The 21,146-nt window shown below is 41.4% G+C and overlaps 1 protein-coding gene across 4 annotated transcripts in view; it reads right to left on the minus strand.

Moving 5' to 3' along the window:
- The window catches only part of RALGPS2 (Ral GEF with PH domain and SH3 binding motif 2), a 186,089-nt gene that overhangs the window by 29,395 nt on the left and 135,548 nt on the right, over window positions 1–21,146 (minus strand). For all 4 annotated transcript variants that reach the window (XM_053243459.1, XM_053243456.1, XM_053243457.1 and 1 more), the window contains one exon: window positions 2,333–2,387. In XM_053243459.1, coding sequence (XP_053099434.1) covers window positions 2,333–2,387 — 55 coding nt within the window. The remainder of the gene's footprint in view (window positions 1–2,332; window positions 2,388–21,146) is intronic.

Below are 21,146 nucleotides of genomic sequence, written 5' to 3' on the forward strand. Positions count from 1 at the left end.
ATATGAAGATTCTGTCCTTCACTCTAACTTCTTTTCCAAATATGTTGTACATAGGGGATGTTGATGACATAATTATACTCTGTGCAATGCACTATACTCGGTGGAACTGCAGTCCTACCCACATATCACACAACTCTTGTTATGTCATCACTTGGTGAGTAAACAGTGGACAGACTACACCACCATGATTTGCTTAAAAAGATACCACATACTTCTAATGTGTTCTCCTTATGTTTTAGGTCCAAGAGGAATCCCGTTTGACAAGACTTATGGCTATTTTCTGAGAGCCTCCTTTAGCAACCTAGAAACCCTTTTGGGGAGTGAGGCTCTAATATGACAGGGCAATTCAAGTGCAGCTTCCAGAACCAAGAGTGAAAATAATTTACCTGCAAGGATGGCCAGGCAGCTGAGGCTACCTTTTACATTTTGATTCTGTCCTTTCTCCAAAGCACTCAAGGCAGCATACGTTTCCCTCCCAGTTTTATCCTCACAGCAACCCTGTGAGGCAAGTTAGGGTAAGAGTAGCCGATTGCCTCAAGGTCACCCAATGAGCTTCATGACTGAGTGGAGATTTGAACCTGGGGCTCTCTGATCCTTGTACAACATCCTAACCACTACACCATACTTGCTTTTACATTATCTGTGAAGAAATATATTCTATACTGTCAGTAAGTTGATTCAGGATTCAAGTATGAGGAATAAGGTTGCAAGCATTATCTTGTGTGAGGGCCCTCTACTCATACACTCAGATGTATACCAGCAGAACAGTTATTTATTTATTTATTACATTTCTAGAGCACCCCATCCAAAGGCTCAGGGTGGTGCACAACAAGTTTAAAAACATTTAAAAAAACCCACAATTTAAAACACACTGCTTTAAACAATGTAAAAACAATTTTAAAACAATTCAGAATCATTTAAAACCAATTAAAATACTTTAAAACAAGTTACTGCATGTAAATTGTCATGCAGAAACTCGCTATCAAGACTGATGGACTGATTTAGCAGAAAGAGGAGGTCTATAAGTGGCTCAGCCTGCATCTGAGCAATAAGGTACTCTAGTTGAGGAGCCCAGACAGAGTTCACAGATGTACAGGGCCAGGTGAGACTCTAGTGCAGGCCCGCTCAACTTAGGCCCACCCAGCTGTTTTTGGACTATAGTTCCCATTATCCCCAGCCACAGTGGCCAATAACCAATGATGACGATGACGAAGAAGAAGAATTTGATTTCTATACCGCCCTTCCAAAAATGGCTTAGGGCGGTTTACACAGAGAAATAAATAAATAAATAAATAAATAAATAAATAAATAAAGAAAGAAAGAAAGAAAGAAAGAAAGAAAGAAAGAAAGAAAGGATCCCTGTCTCCAAAGGGCTCACAATCTAAAAAGAAACATAAGCAACAGTCACTGGAGTTGTAGGCCAACATCTGCAGGAGGGCCGAAGTTGAGCAGCCCTGCTCTAGTGGGTCCTTGTGTCCCCTGATCTCTGCTGGGCTGGAAGCTGCAGTACTACCCACCGGCCATCCCCAGAGAGGGCACTGCAGTGCAGCAGATATCAGGTTTTTGCTTTCCTTTGCTTGAAAGTTGCCCCAGTGGCACTGGGAACAAAGGTCTTGGGTTCAGGACCTCAGTTCCTCTTGCCCTTGAATGGTCCAATTTTCTAGCTTTCTGAAGTTCTTAAGTAAAATGTTAAAATTATGGACGATCCTTGAAAGATGGTGGATATATGTGACCTTAAGGTACACTTAGGACACTAACCTGGACAGGCATGGCTACTTGCAATTCTAGAAAACACCTCTGGGCAGCTACCATTCTTGAAGATAGATGACTCTAGAGTTCTTGGTGTGGAGGAGGAGGGGTTCCCCCTCAGCTTTCACGTAGATTCCAGCAGTTTCTGGCAATAGTTAGCTACTTGTGTGTGAGGCAATGGGTACTGTGGTTTTTCTTAAGCTAGTAGTCTTAGGACATCAAGCCACTGAAATAGTTTCTCAAAGTTGTACTAGACAACAACGGGAGTTTCTAGAAGTGCTGGCTATGAACCAGTAATTACAGCTTTTCTGGACACAACTGTATGATATGGTTAGGACCGTGTCATAATTTTTTCTTACAGAGATACAACCTCTATGAAGAAGAACATGGAGTCATAAAACCATTCTCTGTATTTGACTGTACAGACTGTGTACTTGATGCAAAACAGTCTTGCATGGATTCTTCACACATTCCATACACCTTTCTACTACAATGACTCCATGTAGGAGAACCGTATGTGTATGAAACAACCCTTCTTTGTTTTGAACAAAACAAGAAATGCAGGTATCATAACTTTTCTTACCTTTCAAATGCCGGCCATGAAGTCTCTTCGCTGAGCTCGGAACCATCACTGCTGCCTAAAATCAGAGTAAGAATCTGAATTTTAAAAACCCCCACTCACTTGGATATCTTACTAACAACAGGATTTGCACAATATTTTTTTTTGGACATCATCATCATCGACTACTGCTGCTGCTGCTGCTGCTACTATAATATTTATATACCACTCGTCAACCAAAGTTCTCAAAGCGGGTTACATAGAAAAATAAATAATGCATCGAGAAGATGGTCCTCTGTCCCCAAAGGGCCCACCATCTAAAAAGAAACATAGGGCTAATACCAGCAACAGCCACTGGAGGAATGCTGTGCTGGGGTTGGATAGGGCTAGTTGCTCTCCCCCTGCTAAATAGAAGAGAATCGCCACTTTGAAAGATGCTTCTTTATCTCCTTAATAAATACTGGCTAATATTCCCCACAATGCTCCAACGCCAGAAAAAGCCCAACAGGGATGCAAATAGGTTGGAAAGTAGCAGTGTGTCTTCCTTCTTCTGCAGCCCAGACTGGACAGAGGGGGAATGCTATTTTTGCTGCTCTTCTTCCCTCCTAAAGGGCTATGCACTTGAAGGAAAGGGTCCCTGGAGATCATGCAATGGCTTAGGGACCCATTCCTGCAAATGAATAGCCCCTTTAGGAGAGAGAGCGAGCAATGAAAATTGCATTCCCCCTGCCACTCCCCGCAGCATTGGGGTTGTGGAAGAAGGAAGATACGCAGCTAGTTTCCAAGGTGTTTGCACCATCTCAGGACTTCTCAAAATGTTTTCCTCGCAGTAGGCTTTACTGCAAGTTTTCTGGGAGGCTTTACTGCGAACTCAAAGTTATCCCAAAAACCTGACGCAAAATGTGGATTTTGTAACCTCGGATATAAATTGGGCTGCACTCCAACTTGCAGTGAAAATCCCAAATTGTGTGTGAAGTGCTCCCTGATAGTTCGCAGTGACTTCAGGGTAAATCTGCCCAATTTGGGAACGCACACCCTCCAGTCTGGAGGAGATGTGAGCTAAAAGGCTTTAAAAACCCTGTGTGAAAAACTTCCTGATGTTGGAGTACTGTGCACTGTAGCACTGTTGGAGCACGTCAGCCTATATATTTAGAACAAAACATAAGAACAAAAATAAATTTTGAGAATACTAAGAAAAAGAAACAAGTTTCTGAAGCTTTGCTGCTCTTCTAAAACCATGCAATTAAAAGAATTCCCCACAATTTCAGTGTAGCAACTCAAAGGACAAAAATTGTTAAGCCTCCCCAATTATTTCCAACAAGGAAAATGGATTTCCATAACTTCTTTGCATATTCTAAAGGGTGAGATACTAAGTATAATTTGGAAATGGTCCATTTTCAGGTTTATGCATAGCAAAATGCAGACCCAAAGGCCCAGATGTTAAATCCAAAGGTCACCTTGAATCCAGAGACCAATTGAAGTTCCTAGTTGTTTAAAAACAGAAGCCAATTCAGAATCGTTAGAGAAGTGAGCCATACATTGAGAAAAGCTTTGTATTTATTCACATTGCTATCCATCTAGAATATTTTCTTGCATAGGGTTTTTTTTTGGGGGGGGGGTTGGCATCTAAAGTTTTGTGCTGCTTCGGTCATCGCTTTCTCTCTCAAAACAGATAAAATGTTAGGATTGACTTTAGCCTATCCAAATGTAGTTTCTGATATTATTTCAGTGTCTAGTTTCAGATATTGCTCCAACATACCTCAGCTTGAAAGCACTGTTAAGTATTGAAAACTTCATCGTAAGACAGTGAGCAACATCAGACTACTTTAGTCACGACTAAACCAAATGAAATTAATGGGAGTTATTAGTCATGACCAATTTGCCTGATTGATTTCAATGATGCTTTGTCAAGACTAATTAATTAGGATGTTGCCCAGCATTTTGTTATAGCTTATGACTTATCTTCTCAAACCCTTCCTTTGTTATAACTCATGCTAACTAGGTAAAGAGGCACCTTTGAAAGTGGTGCATTTCATATTTAGCAGAGGGAGAGCAACTGTCCCTATCAAACCCCACCACAACATCTCTCCAGCGGCTGGTTTTGGTGTTTTCCTTGTGTCTTTTTTTAGATCATGAACCCATTTGGAGCAGGGAAACATCTTATATCATCTTCTATGTAAACTGTGTTGAGAATCTTTTGCTGAAAAGCAGTACAGGTGGCCCCCACTATCTATGGTTTCAGCAACTGCAGTTTCGTGTATCTGCAGATGGGTCTTAGAGACCCAGTTTCATTATGCACAGTTTTAAAAGTGTCACTTCTGGTGGCATTTCCTGTCTGGAGGCAGTGCAGAGCCATTTTGTGGCTTGTATTTACACCCTGCCTGCAGCCAGCAAAAACCTAGCCAATTTGGAGGTTTGCGGGGACACTGCCGGAGAGCAGCGTACTATGCTGTACTTTTATTTCTGTTTCCCTCCTGTGGGGTGGGGTGTGTGTGTGTGTGGTGATTTTTGACATTGCGTGTGTGTGTGCAGGAACCTAACCTCCACATTCCCATAGAGTTAAAGTTTCATTATTTATGGTTTTACTATTGTAGGCACAAATGGAACCCCTGCAAATAACAAGGGCTTCCTGTATATTAACCACCACCACCACCAGCAACATATTATTATTGTATCAGAACAAATTGAGTCTGCCTCCCAGGTTAAGTTTACTTTCAAGCATAGTGGCTATAGTGATTTCAAGGAATTCTGCCACTAAGCTTATCCCAGGTTCCGAGTACTGAAGAAAATTAGGAAATAGACACTGCCTGCTCTTTTTAGTAAATGACACATTTTAGAGGTCTTTAAAGTGACTCATACTAAGATTTCTCTCTCTCTCGACCTTTCTATTCCTTCACGAATCTTTACTGACCTGTCATGCAACTTTTAACTATGAGGTACAACAAAGATGATCAATTCTGGATCCTTTTCTGCCCTATACATTTTATCATCTTAACTTTGCTCTGTACGTACCCTCCACAATCCAATGTAATCTTGAAAGACCAAAGCAAAGCGATATATGGAGCCAATGTGTAAAACCAGTATAACATACAAGACTGTGGAAAGTCTTTACTGCTTACATGGCACAGAAGTTAAGGTGACTACCGTAACTTTTTAATAAGCTTTTTAGAGCACATGTGAAAATTGTAAGCACCTTAACCCTCATTTTAAACTGAAGGCTGATATTTTAATTACTTTGGTAATTGAAAGAAAATAATTGAAATGTGTGTGCGCACTGACTATTGAAATTGTGCAGGGAGAGTTAAATATTAAACATGCACAGCAATATGTTGTACTCTTTTACACAATTTTTGCAAGAGATTACCAAAATCAAATATCTGAAGTAAGTGACTTCACATTAATCCACTGTAGAATAGATTAGTGCCTTACATACATTTGTGGAACATTTTTTGGAGTACTACCATGTACTCCATTCTGGTGTCACAACTTTGGAACTAGGCTAACTTAGACTAACTTTAATGTAAAAAAAGAAAGAAAGAAACATTCATTGATGAGTGGGAGCAGAACACTTTAATTAGTGTGATTATAGTACTTATTAAATCAGTCCTTCAATGCAATTTGCAAATAGGGGCTCAGACAACCTTACAAGTGAAAAACAGGTTCAGTGGGCTTGCTTTTTAGAGCTTTGGTTTGATCCAATAATTATCATTCATTTTTTCAGCTTCTTGGGTTATGTTTTCAAATTTTCTTTGTCATTTCTCAACTGATCTGGATCCAAATTTGGGGAGAATGTTGCTATTGTCATCTAGTTACTCTATGCTGTCAGGAGGATTGGGCAAACAGTTTCAATTTTATCACCAATAGGAAGTTCAGCTCAGGCTGCCTCTCTCCACAATCAGCTAGGAAGGCAGCTGCCATTATTTCTGTGTAGGCAGATATTCTATCATAGAATTGTCAGCTCCTGCTTCTGCTACCTGTTGTGATCTGTGCCAGGACTTGATTACCCTGTAATAATGGGGACTTCAAAGGCTAATAACTTGAAAAATACTCAGTGAGTCTCCCCCCACAAAACACAAAAAGCACGTAGCCCTAAATTGATCTGATTTTTCACATACATTTAAAGAAAGAAAAAAGAGCATTATCCTCAGCTGAAAACAGGTTTCTTATAAGTGAAAAACTGGTCAATTTTCAAATGCTATATCTTGGTCATTTATCCATTTTATGGATCTGCATAAAATTGGTGAGATAGTGGTGCCTTGACTTTGTATCAAAATTCCAGCAGTTTGGATTTTATGGGCAGACAGAATATGCAGGGTTTATAAATGGCAGACCAGAGTGTACACCTTGCCTTAAGTACAGTATACAGGCATTTCTAGGCCTGTATCATCTGTTCAGATGTGTTATCAAATTCATCAGTCTCATGAAATATTTTATCAAATCAAATTGGTTCATTACTTATGGAATCCCAACGTAAAGCACTGTTTTGCCAAGAGGTTTTTCAATTCCCCTTCCAGTAGCAAGTCCTCAGACATGCAAAGTCAGGGGCCTTCCAGAGCAACATCCCAAGAGGCATTATAGGCCTGAACTGGAAGGAAATACTGCCTTTTGTTTGGAGGGAGTGGGTGGGTAGGTTAGAGCTCATCAAATGATTCCATCTGACTATAAAATTATATTCAGCTTGTTTCTTTTACTATTTTTCTGATTTTGTTTTGCTTTATGTTGGAGATAGGGTTCCAGTGCATTGACCTTTTGCACCAACTATCCCGACGCCGACTAGGGGCATTGGAAGTAGGGATAGTGAGTGAGGGTCTCCCTAGCTGTTCCTATCTGTCTTTACTCTATGACCACCGATATGATTCCTCAGGCATTTCCTGTGATGAGTCAGAATCCTTTCCTTACTTCTTGGAGAGCAGATGGAAACATCTCTCTCTCTCCCTACCTATTCATTATGTAGCAGATAGGATTAGGTCTTTCCTATCCAAAGTGTACTTCACCAATAAATTTACTTAGTATTTAGATTCTACAAGAATCTCCATGTGTCTTCTATAAATAGCTGCAACACCTAAACTCTGGGTTCTACTTTATAACTGGAGTGGGTAGCTTCTTCAGTGCTCTGCTAATTAACCACAAAACCCATCACAGGTAAATTCACCCTCCAACACTTTATACTGTAAATCAGGGCTACACAACTTTGGCCCCCAACTGTGGTTCAAATACAACTCCCATCATCCAACTACTGGCCACTGGGGCTGGGAATGATGGGAGTTGTAGTCCCAGCTGGAGGGCCCAAATTGTATAGCCCTGCTATAAACCGATGATTAAATAAAAACAGCATCACTATTGCTGATAGAGGCCATTCCTGCACTGTACCTTGTGATGGACAAAGGTAAGTGAGTGGAAACCACTAACAAAAATCTTAGCAGTTGGGGGCTACAAGGGCTGGCATTTTGCCTTTCCATAAAGGAAAGTTAATCTACAAATGATCTAATTAACATGGAAAAAGAAGAGAACAACTTCGTAGGATCACAGCACACTTATTAGTTATAAAGGCCAGTATTCAAAGGGCCACACACGCATGGGGGCTTTTAGGTCTCCCTCTTCTAGTGGCAGCCATCTGGAATCCCTCAAAGGTGACTCCCAAAGATTGGGGATGCTCCAGAGCAGCATTACAGGAGGCGTAATGGACAGCCATGTGAAGGAAGAGCCAGTACCCTACCATGTGCATGTAGGCCTCTCTGGATCTCAGCCGATTAATCCATTTAAATTGTTTAGATGCAAATTATTTTCCTTCAAAAAATAAGCCCAAATTATGGTTTCTGTGTTCAACAAAAATGTTTTAAAAAGAAAACACTTGTAAAGATTTGTCACAAAGTTATCTAGTTATTAAACAAACTATGTGGCATGTTTTAATTTTACTAATTGTAGAGAATGCTTTATATATATGTGTGTGTGTGTGTGTGCGCGCGCGTGCGTGCGCCTTGGCACTTCAAGGTCAGAAGGCTTATTCAAATCAGGCCAAATATTTTCATGCACTGTATGTAAAATGTATTTCAAAGGCTGTCAATAGAATTGGGTTAGCAACTCTTTACAGACAGCTGGCTGAAACAAGACAAGCACACACAACAATCTCTCTTCATGCAGTTAGCTTGCTGTGAAAGTCTATATTATTTGCTGGTTGCTAGATAGCAGACTTATATACATACACTTACAGGTTTTGTCCTGCAGGGTGAGGAAGAGAGAAAGAAGAAACCTTGCAAAGCTTTGGACTGTACCAAGTATGTCTAATTTCACATAATTTAATGCAAAGCCACTCTTGTAGTTATTCTTTTTGGGCCATATTTGAATTCAGCAGCTTTCACACTACTGGATCCTTTCTTCAGAGTCTGCTTTCTGGTATTCCATCCACACATGCTGGTCAACCCATTATTTTGATCCTCTTAATGTCTCTCTAGTCTAAAATAATTCTGCTCTTTCTTGGAGTAATTCTTGCTCCACTGTAAATAGAAGACCAAGTTGCTGCTTTGCTTAGAATCAAGGCTACACAAAGAATAGGAAAAAGGAAGATTTCAACAAGTATGGGAAGTGGAACATACAGCTGACGGCAGAAAAGTGTGGGAATCCAAAGACTTACAATGACATCCAGTACAAGTTTAAGTTCAGAACTGTTAACAAATCGATTTAGCTAATCGATTTAGCAACTCATGTGTTACGTAAATAAATGTGAATGTTCTCTGCTACATATGTTCAGTTTATAAAAACCTGAACGATTCAACTATCTGGCTTCCAATGGTTACCCAAGGAATAGACCTTTTCAGAACTTTAAAGACGTAAAGCTCCTCATTATCACTTGCAGGCAAACTTCTTCATATCACTTCCAAAGTTAAAGTGGAAGTCAAAATAAGAAAACAGTGTTTTCCAGAGCAGAAAGGTTTGCTGCATCTTCCCACAGCTCACTATAAACACAGGACTTCTATGTAGCTTAGCGGACGGAAATAAAAAACTACTTGTGCCTGCAGCAGGAAAGGAGTGTGGGAGTGAGGAAAAGAAGCAACACCAAATTGGGTTTAAATCAAGCCACAGTCTTCTTAGATACAGCTTCCATTAATCAGACTTTACAAAGACAGGAACACCAATGTTCTCACAACCTGTCTGCTGACAGTGGAATCCCCAGTCTGCTTGCTGGGAATCCAGTGGGGAAAGAGTGGCTTAAGGCAGTGGACGACATTAACTGTATTTCAGTTGCCAACCACAAACAAGGGGATACAGATGTTATGCTAGCTCCCAAACCACAATGGCCTGTCAGCCCTCGCCCCCCAGGGGTTCCCCATCTCAGTGGCAGCTGGTACTTACTGGGGCAGTGGCAAGGCAGCTGATGCCTTTAATGTGGTAGCCCTGCTGTGGTCACCACTGCCACTCAGTTGACTGAGGCACTGGCATGCCAGCCATCTTATGGTTGAGCCTCGTGAAAAGCCCTCCCATTTTCACTTAGCTCAGCCCTGAAATGGCCAGCATGCCTGTGCCTCAGCCAGCTGAGTGGTGGTGGCCTCAACAAAAGGACAGCGGCAGGGATGATTACCACATTAAAGGCATTAGCTGCCTTGCTCACTGCCCCACCTGCTTCAATGAGCACCAGCTGCCTCTGCCTCATATAATGTGATCCAACCTCTAAAAACCCCTTGGACTATGGCCACTGTTCACTGTGTATGCACTCAAGCCATTTGTGATATGTGGCCTTGGACCATAAAAAGAAGTAATTTTAAAAGCCAAGAATCAAAGCAAAAACCCCAGGTAAGATTCTTTCTCGGCCATATCAACTGACAGTTAGCTAGCATGATACATGTTAAAGCAATATATATCACCGGGGGCAGGGAGATGAGAACACTATGCCGTGCCCAATACTGCATATTTTATGATCCAAGAGCAGAGCAGAAAGGAGAGGTCTCCAGTGTGCTTGGGCCATCACTGACTACAAGCCAGTGAGCACTAAGCTGATAGGTCCTAGGTTGGGAACAACAAGCAGTGGTGTGGTGTGGTTTCAAAATGAGTTGGCAAGGGGTCACAGTTTTGCCTCTGCTTCCCCCAACGTTACTCCCAAACCTCCACTGCATACCAGGCACAAAGATGTCCCCACTGGCGGGAAGGATCTCAGTTTCTAGATTTATTTGGGATATGCTCATACTGCTCTTCCCACATAGGAATATTCTCTTCCAGAAAACTCAACAATTTTATTCTATGCTTTCCTCCTCAATTTCCTGAAGTTCTACACCAAGATTATTTGGCTAATTAGGTCATTCCATATTACAAGTTTAACTAAACTTCAAGGCACAAAACAGAAATTACTGCTGAAGAAGACAACCCTTTCCAGATTAAGAAGCAGGTATATATTTGTGCTAAGTCCAAAAGACAAATATTAATGTTTTTCTTTTGCATCAGAAACTCCTTCCTTAATACTTCAATGCTCAGTGCCATATTCTGTTGATGACACATTGCTGGGATGCATGTGGGCTAATTGGCAAGAATACCTATGTTTTAATTTATGCAGAGGCTATAATCCCCAAGAATTCAGAACACCCCATCCTTCAAAAGTAAACATTTCAAAAAGGAAGCTTTTTGTTGAAACTAGTAGACTATACCACAGTCACCTTTTAAATATTTTCACCACAGAAACAGAGTAAGATGAAATTTGGGCTCGAAGATAAAAATGTGCCTCTTGTGTACACTCTCCTCCAGTTCAAACATCATGGAAAAGAAATGTTTGTGAAGAATGTCAAACTACCATGCAATCAAGACATAATCCTGGGAGATTAACAAGCTTACCCAGGACGGTGGGAGCAGTAAATTACTGCAAGACCCACTTCAAGACCAAAATTGGCTGCCGTAAAAGAGCAAAGGTCCAACGCATAATGTTTTCAAAAGGTAGGTTAGAGGACCATGTTGCTGCCTGGCAAATATCTTGCATCTGTATCCCAGATAAATGGGCAGCAGAGGTAGAATACGACCTGGTAGAATGGGCCTTCACAGTATGGGGGCCTTCAACCCCTTGGCCATTAATATAAGCTGTACCAACCAATGGGACAAACATTGTTGAGAGAATAGTTTCCCCAACAGTCTCCCCTTGTACACTATGAACAAAGATTTGGTTTTTCTAACAGGCTTTGTTCTTTCTAGGTAGAACAACAATGTTCTTCTAACACCCAAATAATGTAAAGCGCATTCCAAAGGAGAGCTGGGATTCTGAAATAAGATAGGAAGCAACACCTCACTATTTAGATGAAAATCCAAAACCTAACCCCCATAATCCCATAGCCCCCAGTGACTCATTATTTGCAGTTTCCGTATCCGCAGCTGCAGCCGGGAATGGAACCTCTGTGAATATAGAGGACCTTCTGTATTACTGGATATACCAACATACAAGTTAGATTCCATTAAGACGTTAGTTAAATCAAATAGGGTATGTAAACTTGCTTCAACATTAAGTGAAATACTAGTTTCATACATTCTTACTCAACTATACTACTGGCATTTATGTGACCCAAATATTAAGAAATCATTTTAACTATTCTGGGCAACATCAGATTATTTAAATGCAATTTCAGTTTATAAATGGGGGATTACGTCATGCTTCATATTAGTCACATTAGTTTCCTGGATTTTGCTGGAAGGCTTTTGAGGGACCTTAGTGTTCACTGTGAGATCAAATACCCTAAAATCATAACATTTGTGGACACTGTATCTTAAAACACATTACATCCATGTCTAAATTATGAAAGTCCAGCAGGAGGCACAGACCACATAACATCTCCAAGGCTGAAAAAATGTGTTCAGTTCAACTTTAGTTTGTTGAAGCCTAAAATGTAAAAGCATTTTAGAGTACAAACAAAAATGTAGGTCCCAGCCCTAAACAGCTTACAATCTAAAATCCAATGAAGGTAGAGGTAAAAGAGAAAGAGGAGAGAGATGGAGATAACATAACAGGAGAACGTGTATTAACGTTAGTTGAATGTAAAGGTAAAGTGTACCATCAAATCGTTTCGACTCATAGTGCCCATAGAGCCCTGTGGTCTTCTTTGGTAGAATACAAGAGGGGTTTACCATTGCGTCCTCCTGTGCAGTATGAGATGATGCCTTTCTGCTAGCTTGCTTATTTATTTATTTATTTAACGTATTTTTATACCGCCCAAAACTTGCATCTTCCTATATCGCTGCTGCCCAGTAGGTACCAGCAGGGATTCGAACCAGCAACCTTCTGTTTGTTTGTCAAGCATTTCCCCGCTGTGCCACTTAAGGTGGTCTTAGTTGAATGCATGAAGGCTTAATAGCAGTAGGGGATGGAAAAGAATGCCAACAGCTCCAATTAAAAGTGCCGATTAAAAGAATCTCATTTGCAACTTCTTCCACAAAGTGATTTTTTAAACAATTATTTTATTTACCTTAAATAAAAGAGAACAAATAAGGTTACCAATTGTACCAATTTACATGATCTAAAGTTTTCCTATAAAACGTTAACACTAATACTGTGCTCATGAGTGCAGATTAGTCTCGGCAAAGTTACAAGGACAATGGAGATGTGGTGAGATGCAGGATGTGAACCAAAGGTGAAATGTTTGTGATGATGGATGAAGAGATTAATATTTATATTCTGCTCTTCCAAGGAGCCAAAGACATGTGATCAATTAGTGTAAGATCAAAATGTGCATTGGCAATGAATGTTTACAACTACCACATATTTATTTAGTGCCAAACCATAGGTTAACAATGTGCATAAAACAGAAGTTATATGCTCCTTGCTCAGGACAGGAAATGAGGAAATAATTATAGCTACAGGCAAGTGGAGTCATAAACCAATCCTGTCAAGCCACTTTTGAAACTCATGGGAATTAAAAAAAAACATGGATTGCTGTTATCCAAACAACATAAGGCCCCTTTATGTAGCAGACCTGATTTTGTGTGCCTTGCAATGAACACCAGAAAGACTATAAACAAGTTGTTCTAGTAAGGAATAATCAGCCTACTTTCCTTTCTCTGTCTCTACAACTGAAATAAATTCGGTTCAAATTGAGGTTCACAAGCTAGATCTCTTGCGCCTCAAACGTTCACATGTCCACCAACTTGGATCGAGGTCGATGATATCATTACAGACTACCCCACTGAGGTGTTCCTGTGTGTCACTCACTACAACTACCAAATTTGGTCCAAATCGGTTAGACAGTCAAGTTAGTGCATTTGCATCTCAAAAATTCACACATCTGCCATCTTGGAACAGGGTGGTTGAAATCATCAAAAACTATGGCATTGAGGTCTCCCATGTGCCCTTACGGCTGTAGCAAATTTGGATCAAATCAGTTAAACAGTTAATAAGTTAGCCCACTTGCACCTCAGAAGTTTACACGTCTACCATCTTGAATTGGTGTGGATGACATCATCACGAACTATGCCATTGCAGTCTCCCTATGTGTCCCTACAGCTGTACCAAATTTGGTCCAAATGGGTTAAGTCGTTTACAAGTTAGCCCACTTGAACCTCAAAAGTTTGCGCATCCACCATCCTGAATCAGGGTGGATGACATCATTACAAACTACACCACTGAGGTGTAGTTTAATGCAGTTTAATGCAATCCAGCCCAGACGACTTAAATGGACCTCTCAGTTAAATGAACATGTTACTAACCACTTAAAGACTGAGACTTGCATGCAATACCGTGCTAAGATGACAGATGCTACAGATAGTCATATTTTAATGGAAAATTATAATAATCTAGTATGCTCTTTTTACCCAATTTTAACTGCTAACAATTCTAAAAACACTAAGCCCCATGCTGGATTTTCCCAGCCGTGGTTTGATCACGAATGCCGTGCAGCAAAAACGGATCTTATTAACTCTTACAATCTTTATCGATATAACTCTAATCAGGTCACTTCTCAAGATCTGATTGTTAAAAAAAGATTTTATAAAATTTTACTTGCAAAAAAAAAAAAAAGGGAGGCCAAAAGGCTAGATTGGCAGCGTCTTATCTGTGCTGCACAGGCTAAAAACGTGTCTTTGTTTTGGTCTTTGGTATGATTCTCTTCTAAATTCAGACCTTCCCCACCATCTTTTTATATACCTGTTGGAGAATGGACTGAATATTTCCGTGCTCTATATGCTAGAGAGGGAGCAACTACAACATTTTTACAAATAGAACAGGAACTGGACCCTAACTTATTACCTGAGTGGACCCCAGTAACATGTACAGAGATTGCTTCAATAGTGAATCATTTTAAAACTGGTAAGGCCCCTGGCTCAGATAATTTGCCGGTAGAGGCCATCAAGAATAATATGGATTGGTGGCTGCCGGTATTAGCCTCTCTGTTTACAGCAACTGATCAGACGACCTCGACCCCTAGTGAATGGGGATTTGCAATTGTAATTCCTATATATAAGAGAGGCCAAAGACATTTGCCATCTAATTATCGCCCTATCAGCCTTCTTAATGTTACTGGCAAAATGTATGCATTTCACCTACTTAATAAATTCCAGGACTGGATGGACAAAGAGCAGGTGCTGGCTGATAAGCAGGCAGGCTTTAGGGCCAATCATTCTACTATTGAGCATGCTTTAGTCTTACAACATCTAGCAGAGAAATATTCTAATCTACCCCGTTCCACTCTTTTTGCTGCCTTTGTGGATTTTAAATCAGCATTCGACTCCATATCCAGAGATAAATTATGGGAAAGACTGTTTAACTCCTCTATTGATCGATGTCTGCTACTTTTAATATATAAACTCCACAAGAACTCACGTCTGAAGGTTCGATGTAGCTCAGCTGGAATCCTCACTAAAGAAATTCCTACCTTTCGAGGAGTGAGGCAAGGCTGTATACTTGCCCCAGCTCTTTTCAATTATTATATTAACCCCATTGTGGATATTATTACTAATCCATCTTTCCATCCACCTAAATTGGCCAATAGACAGGTTAATATTTTGCTTTATGCAGATGATGCAGTAATTTTATCTCGGACTCCTGTCGGCCTCCGTAGAGCGCTTTGCTCTCTGGCTAATTTTTGCCATGAATACGCTCTGGAAATCAATTATAGCAAGACCAAAATTATGGCCTTTGCTAAACACCCAAAGTCCTTGAAATGGTCTTTGGCTGGACATAAACTAGAACAGGTTAAGACCTTTAAATATCTAGGGGTTGTTTTCCAGGCCTCTACGAAACGCCAAGCACATCTGCAATATGTTACCCAAAATGCACGTAAATCGGCATTGGCCATCCAATCATATTTCCACCAAGATGGGGCTCAATTTGTACCAGCCGTCCTTAAGTTATTTACAGCTAAAGCCTGCTCTCAGTTGCTTTATGGGTCGCAGTTGGGCCCGTATACTAACTGCACTCCACTAGAGATAGTTTAGACAAAGTTTCTGAGATCTATTCTACAGATCCCTAGATGTGTTCCCAATGTAATATTGAGGATGGAAACTGGCATGCCTAAGATGGAAGCCCGGATGTGTTTTTCCATTCTCAGCTTCTGGTTGAGCTTTCTTTTCTACAGGCCTTGCTCACTTAATTTTTATTGATAAATTTAATTCTAGCTGGAAGCAGTCAATATCTCGCCAAATAAGTTTATATGGCTTTAGCCTGGATGGTCTATTAGAAATGGGTTTTTGTCACGCGAGACTGATATTAAAGCAGCGGATCTATGATATGGAAATGCAGACTGATCGATCTTTAATCTCTAAAGAAGTTTTCCTAGGTTTACAAATGTATAATACTAAACCTGCGAATTACCTGGGTAAGATTACTATCACTAAATATTGCAGGATGTTTACATTGGCCAGATTTAATGTGCTACCTACAGCTGAATTAGAAGGTAAATTTAGAGGGATCCCAAAAGAACAGAGACTATGTCCTTGTGCCTCTGGAGAACAGGAGTCTATCTTTCATATCTTACTCCGCTGTCTTTTTTATAGGGACTTACGAACTTGTTATATTTCCTCCTTACTGACTGATTTCCCAGGGCATACAGATGCATTTTACGTCAACTATCTGCTCTCAGATCAGAAGGAGGAAGTAACATTTAAAGTTGCTAAGTTTTGTGAGGCAGCTAAGAAGGCTAGACAACAAATGGTAAATCAGATTATGCTAACGGGAAATTGCTGATTAGGATGAGCCCATGTTCCTGATTATATTATGTATATATTATTACTATATTACGTGTATTATTATGTATGTAAATTTTGGTCTATGACCGTAAATAAACATGACAACATGACACCACTGAGGTGTCCCTGTGTGTCACTCACTGCAAATTTGGTTCAAGTTGGTTAGGCGGTTCACAAGTTAGTCCACTTGTGCCTAAAAGGTTTACCCATCCACCATCTTGGATCGGGGTGGATGACATGATCACAAACTATGCTGTTGAGGTGTCCCTATGTGTCCCTACAACTGTACCCAATTTGCAACTAGCTACAGCTCTGTTTGCAGATGTAAATCCTCTTTCATACATTATAGTGAAGATGCTGGAAAGATGCTTACTATGGTAAGTATTAAGTTGCCCTGCTGAGGTGGTCACTGGGTACAAACACTTAGATGCAGACTGTGACCTAGTCAGTTAGCATGGTCTCTAGGAAGCAAAAACCTGTTCCATTTAATGCACAGATAGGAAAGAAAGTGTATTGTGAATTCTATGGCAGAAATGATGAGAGAATGACAAAAGTTAAAATTCCCATGACATCAAAACAATTGTAAGTTAGAAGGGGGGAAAGGCTACAAAAACTTGCTACAGCCAACTGTGTGTATCTCTTTCCAAAAACTAGTAACTCCCATGCTCCATCAGAAATTTTTAAAAAAGGGGGGGTGCATGTAGTGGGGGTGGGATTGGGTTTTTGTCAGCATCCTTTTTTGAGTACATGCAAAAGCTCTCAAAGTTTTTTGAGAACTCACAAAGGGATGGCTGGCAAAAACCTGATAATTTTTCAGGTCAATAAAGGGATGCTTGCCTATTGCTAACATCAGTTTTTTCTGCAGTTGCAGCAACAGATTTATAGTAAGTTGAATGGGAAATATTTTGACAACCAGCTAGTTTTGGGAAATTAACTGAAGATCTAATAGTTACTCTCTCCAGGTTATATAAAATAAAAAACATTTAAAATCCTTCAGTTTAAGATGAGCTAAGGTGATTCAAATTTTTTACTTTTAGTTTTAGTATGGAAATTTCAAGTTCATGTAGTGGCCTTCACTTTCACAGGCTATAAGCACTGCAGACTTTCAGTACTCTCCTATATAATTCATTCTTTTGACAAGGTTCTCCATATACCTACAGTATGCCTTCCTCTTTTACCTATCCATTTGCCTCACAAGCAATATGTACACTACTAAAGACAGGTTGCTTATCTGTAACAGGTGATCTCTCTGGTAATCCATGTTCCCTCACAACTAGGTCTTCTGCGCCTGAGCAGTAGCTCTGTGGAAGAATCCATAGCTCCGATAGGCGCTCTCCAGCATTCTGAGACATAAGGACAGTGTCCGTTAAAATAAGCTGGAGAGCACCTTCCCTCTCAGTTCCTGAATTGGCTGCTGCGATGTGAGATAAGACTGAGTGAGGCAGAGCCCAAGTAAGACAGCTAAGAGCACAATACTGTGGATACATGCTAGCAGTGGGATAGGTTGGGTGGGTGTTGTGAGTGAACATGGATCACCAGAGAGATCAACCTGTTTATAAGATAATCCATGTTCCCTCACAACTGGGTGAGTGATTAGCTCCAGAGATGGAAGCAGGTCTTAGCATGTTCAGAGCACTCTCGAGAACCGCCTGACCAAAGTTGGCCTCAGCAGCATCCACAGTGTAATCTCTCACAAAGGGCAAGTCTGAAGACCAGGTGGCAGATTTGCAGGTATCAGCCATACTAATTCGGGACATTTGGGCACTGGAAGTAGCCATGGCCTTGATGAAATGAATCTGGGCTCTGGCCAGAGGCTGGACTCCTTGTTGTCTATAGCAGGAAAAGATGGAGTTCAACCAGCCAATTGGAGAGCCTCTGGTTAGAGACTGCACAATTTTTGTTAGAACCAGATAAGGAGATACAAGAGTTTGTTAGTGCAGCAAAAAGACTTTGTGCAGTCTAAGCAGTAAAGGAGGCATCTGCGAACGTACAGAGAGAGCATGGACTATTCCACAGGAATCAATGGGTTGATAAAGAAGGTGGGCAGTATAATGTCCTAATTGAAGTGGAAGTTAGTTCTCACTTTGGGACTGAGGGAGGGGTTGAGGCGAAGCACCACCATATCAGGGTAGACGTTTGTGTACGGTGAGTCAGCCCTTAAGACAGAAAACTCACTGACCTGCCTGGCTGATGTAATGGCTATAAGGAAGGAGGTCTTGAAAAGGAGACCAAGGGCTCAAAGAGTGACTTGGTGAGCGATGAGAGAAAAGCTCCATGGTTCAACAGGTCCCCTTACTGGTGGGTATAGGATATTAATGTCCTTGAGAAAGTGATTGGAATCCAGGTGGATGAAGCATGAGCAGCCATCTCATCTTGGGTGGCAAGTCAGGATCGCTTCTAGGTGAACCTTCAGTGAGGTGTTGGAAATCCCACTCTCTTAAGGGAGGTTAGATACAGGAGGATTGGAGAATGGTTAGATACAGGAGGATTGGAGAATGGAGGCTGAGGCTGTATGTCTAGGCATAGGATGTAACGCATTTCCACTTACATATCTAATTTTTCCTGGTGGATGCCTTTCTCTCAGAGGAGGATCTGGACTAATAGATTCAGTCTCCACACATTCAGGCTGAGGGTTCCTAGGGCATGGTGGAGAACTTGCCTGGATTCCTGAGAAAGCAGGCAATGATGTTGGCCCCTGGAAAATCTGAGAAAGGTTGGAAACCAGGGTTGCCTCAGCCACCAAGAGGAGACAATGATACACCAAGTCCATTCCTGAAGGAACTTGCTGAGAACCTTGGAAAAGATCAGAGATGGTGGTGGGGAAGTAGAAGAGGTTCTCCTTCCAGGTCAATTGGAATGCATCCCCCAAGGATCTCGGTCCTACATCTGCCCTTAAGCAGAAATGTTGACCCTTGGCATTGACTTGGGTAGTGATTAAGTCCACTTGGGGAGTTCCCCAGAGATGAAAGAGGTCTTGGAGAAACCGCCTCATACAGCTCCCATTCGTGCAGAGCAGAGAGAGTGAGGTCCCTGCTCAGGGAGTCTGCCAGGGTGTTGTTGAGTCACTTGATGTGAAAAGCCATGGGGTGAATGCTGTTGGTCAGGCACCACATCCAGAGTTGTAGAGCAAGGTTCTTCAGAGACAGACAATGTGCTGCCTTAACGGTTTATATAGGCAATTGCTTTTGTCTAGATGGAGTTGGACTACATGGCCTCGTTTGACAGGTAGAAATGCTTTTAAGACTAGGAAGACAGCCATGAGCTCGATATGGAATTGATATGGAGCTCCTGTTGCTGGGCATTCCCCACTTGTCTTGCAGCAATGGGCACCCCAACTTTGAAGGGAAGTGGAGACAGAAGGGAATGCCTTGAGGTAGTGACAGAGGCATAATCCACCACAGAAGACAATGCATGAGATGAGATGAGATTATTAACCATTTGGTTTGTCTGTCTAAGTTTGGGTGAAACACAGAGGAACCACAGATATAACCTGCGCATCCAGGGGTGTAGTTCTAATTGAGCAGATGGGCTCAAAGAACCCAGGGCCCCCAGTCCTCCCCTCCTTATTTTCTTCATTATCTTCCTCACTTTGAGGAGTTGCCAGGGAGAGGGGCAAACACAGACCTCTCTCCCCTAACTACACCCCTGTATGCATCTTCAGGCGAGCATGTGCCACTGTGGTCATGCAGGAGGCCATCAGTCCTAGTACACATTGGTTGGTGTGAGCCCTCTGTTTTGGAGCGGCCTGAAAGGCCAACATCAAACTGGTAACAGAAGTCTTTCCGTCCCCTGAGAAACAGCCACATTTGTTGTCCACATCCAGTTCAGCACCAATATATGGACAACGATACTGAGGTGTTAGGTTGGATTTCTTTAGGTTGACGTACAGTCCCAGATTTGTGAGAAGAGACAGAGTATACTGAACGTCAAAGGAAGGGATGCCTCACATTTCCCAGTTATAAGCCAGTCATCTAAGCAGGGATAAATGGAAATGCCCTGTGTATGCAGACGGGTAATAACCATGCTCATAGTTAGAAAGTGGGGTGCTGTTGATAGGCCAAAGAGTAAAACCATATAATGATAGGCCCGAGAGCCCAATACAAAAACAACGAAACTCGCAGTGATGTGGTCAGGTGGCTATATGGAAACAATCAGATTTAACATCACAAACCATTCTTCCTCTGATGGCTTGCAAAGAGATTATCCTGAACTTGCTCAAAAGTACACATTGAGCTTTCTCAAGTCCAAAATAGGGTGAAGCCCCACATCATGCTTAGGAACCTGAAAGTTTTTAGAGCAGAAACCACCTTGCATAACCTCAGTTGGGACAGGCAATATTGCACCCTTTCCAAGCAGGCAACATCTTCTTCCACCAGGGCAGGAGTCGAGTGGGTGTGCTTCATATCAGTATATACAGGTAGAGAGTCAAATTCAATGGCATAGCTGGAGGCATCTATGCTCAATACTCAAGCATCAGAAGTTGTGTGTTGCCAGGAGGGGAGGTAAAGTGGGTAAGAGAGTGCTGGGGGGTGCAGGGTACTTTCAAGACCTCATCATCAAAAGGGCTGTTTAGCCCGATCCTGCTGTTTCACCTTTTGCTGTCATTGGCATTGCTGAAAAGACCACCTTGAGTAAAATTTAGAAGTGTGCCTGAAATCTCTTCACTCTTGAGGTTTAGACTGGTATCGCTTGTAGG

Source organism: Hemicordylus capensis, chromosome 4, assembly GCF_027244095.1.
Source record: "Hemicordylus capensis ecotype Gifberg chromosome 4, rHemCap1.1.pri, whole genome shotgun sequence".
Taxonomy (NCBI): Eukaryota; Metazoa; Chordata; class Lepidosauria; order Squamata; family Cordylidae; genus Hemicordylus; species Hemicordylus capensis.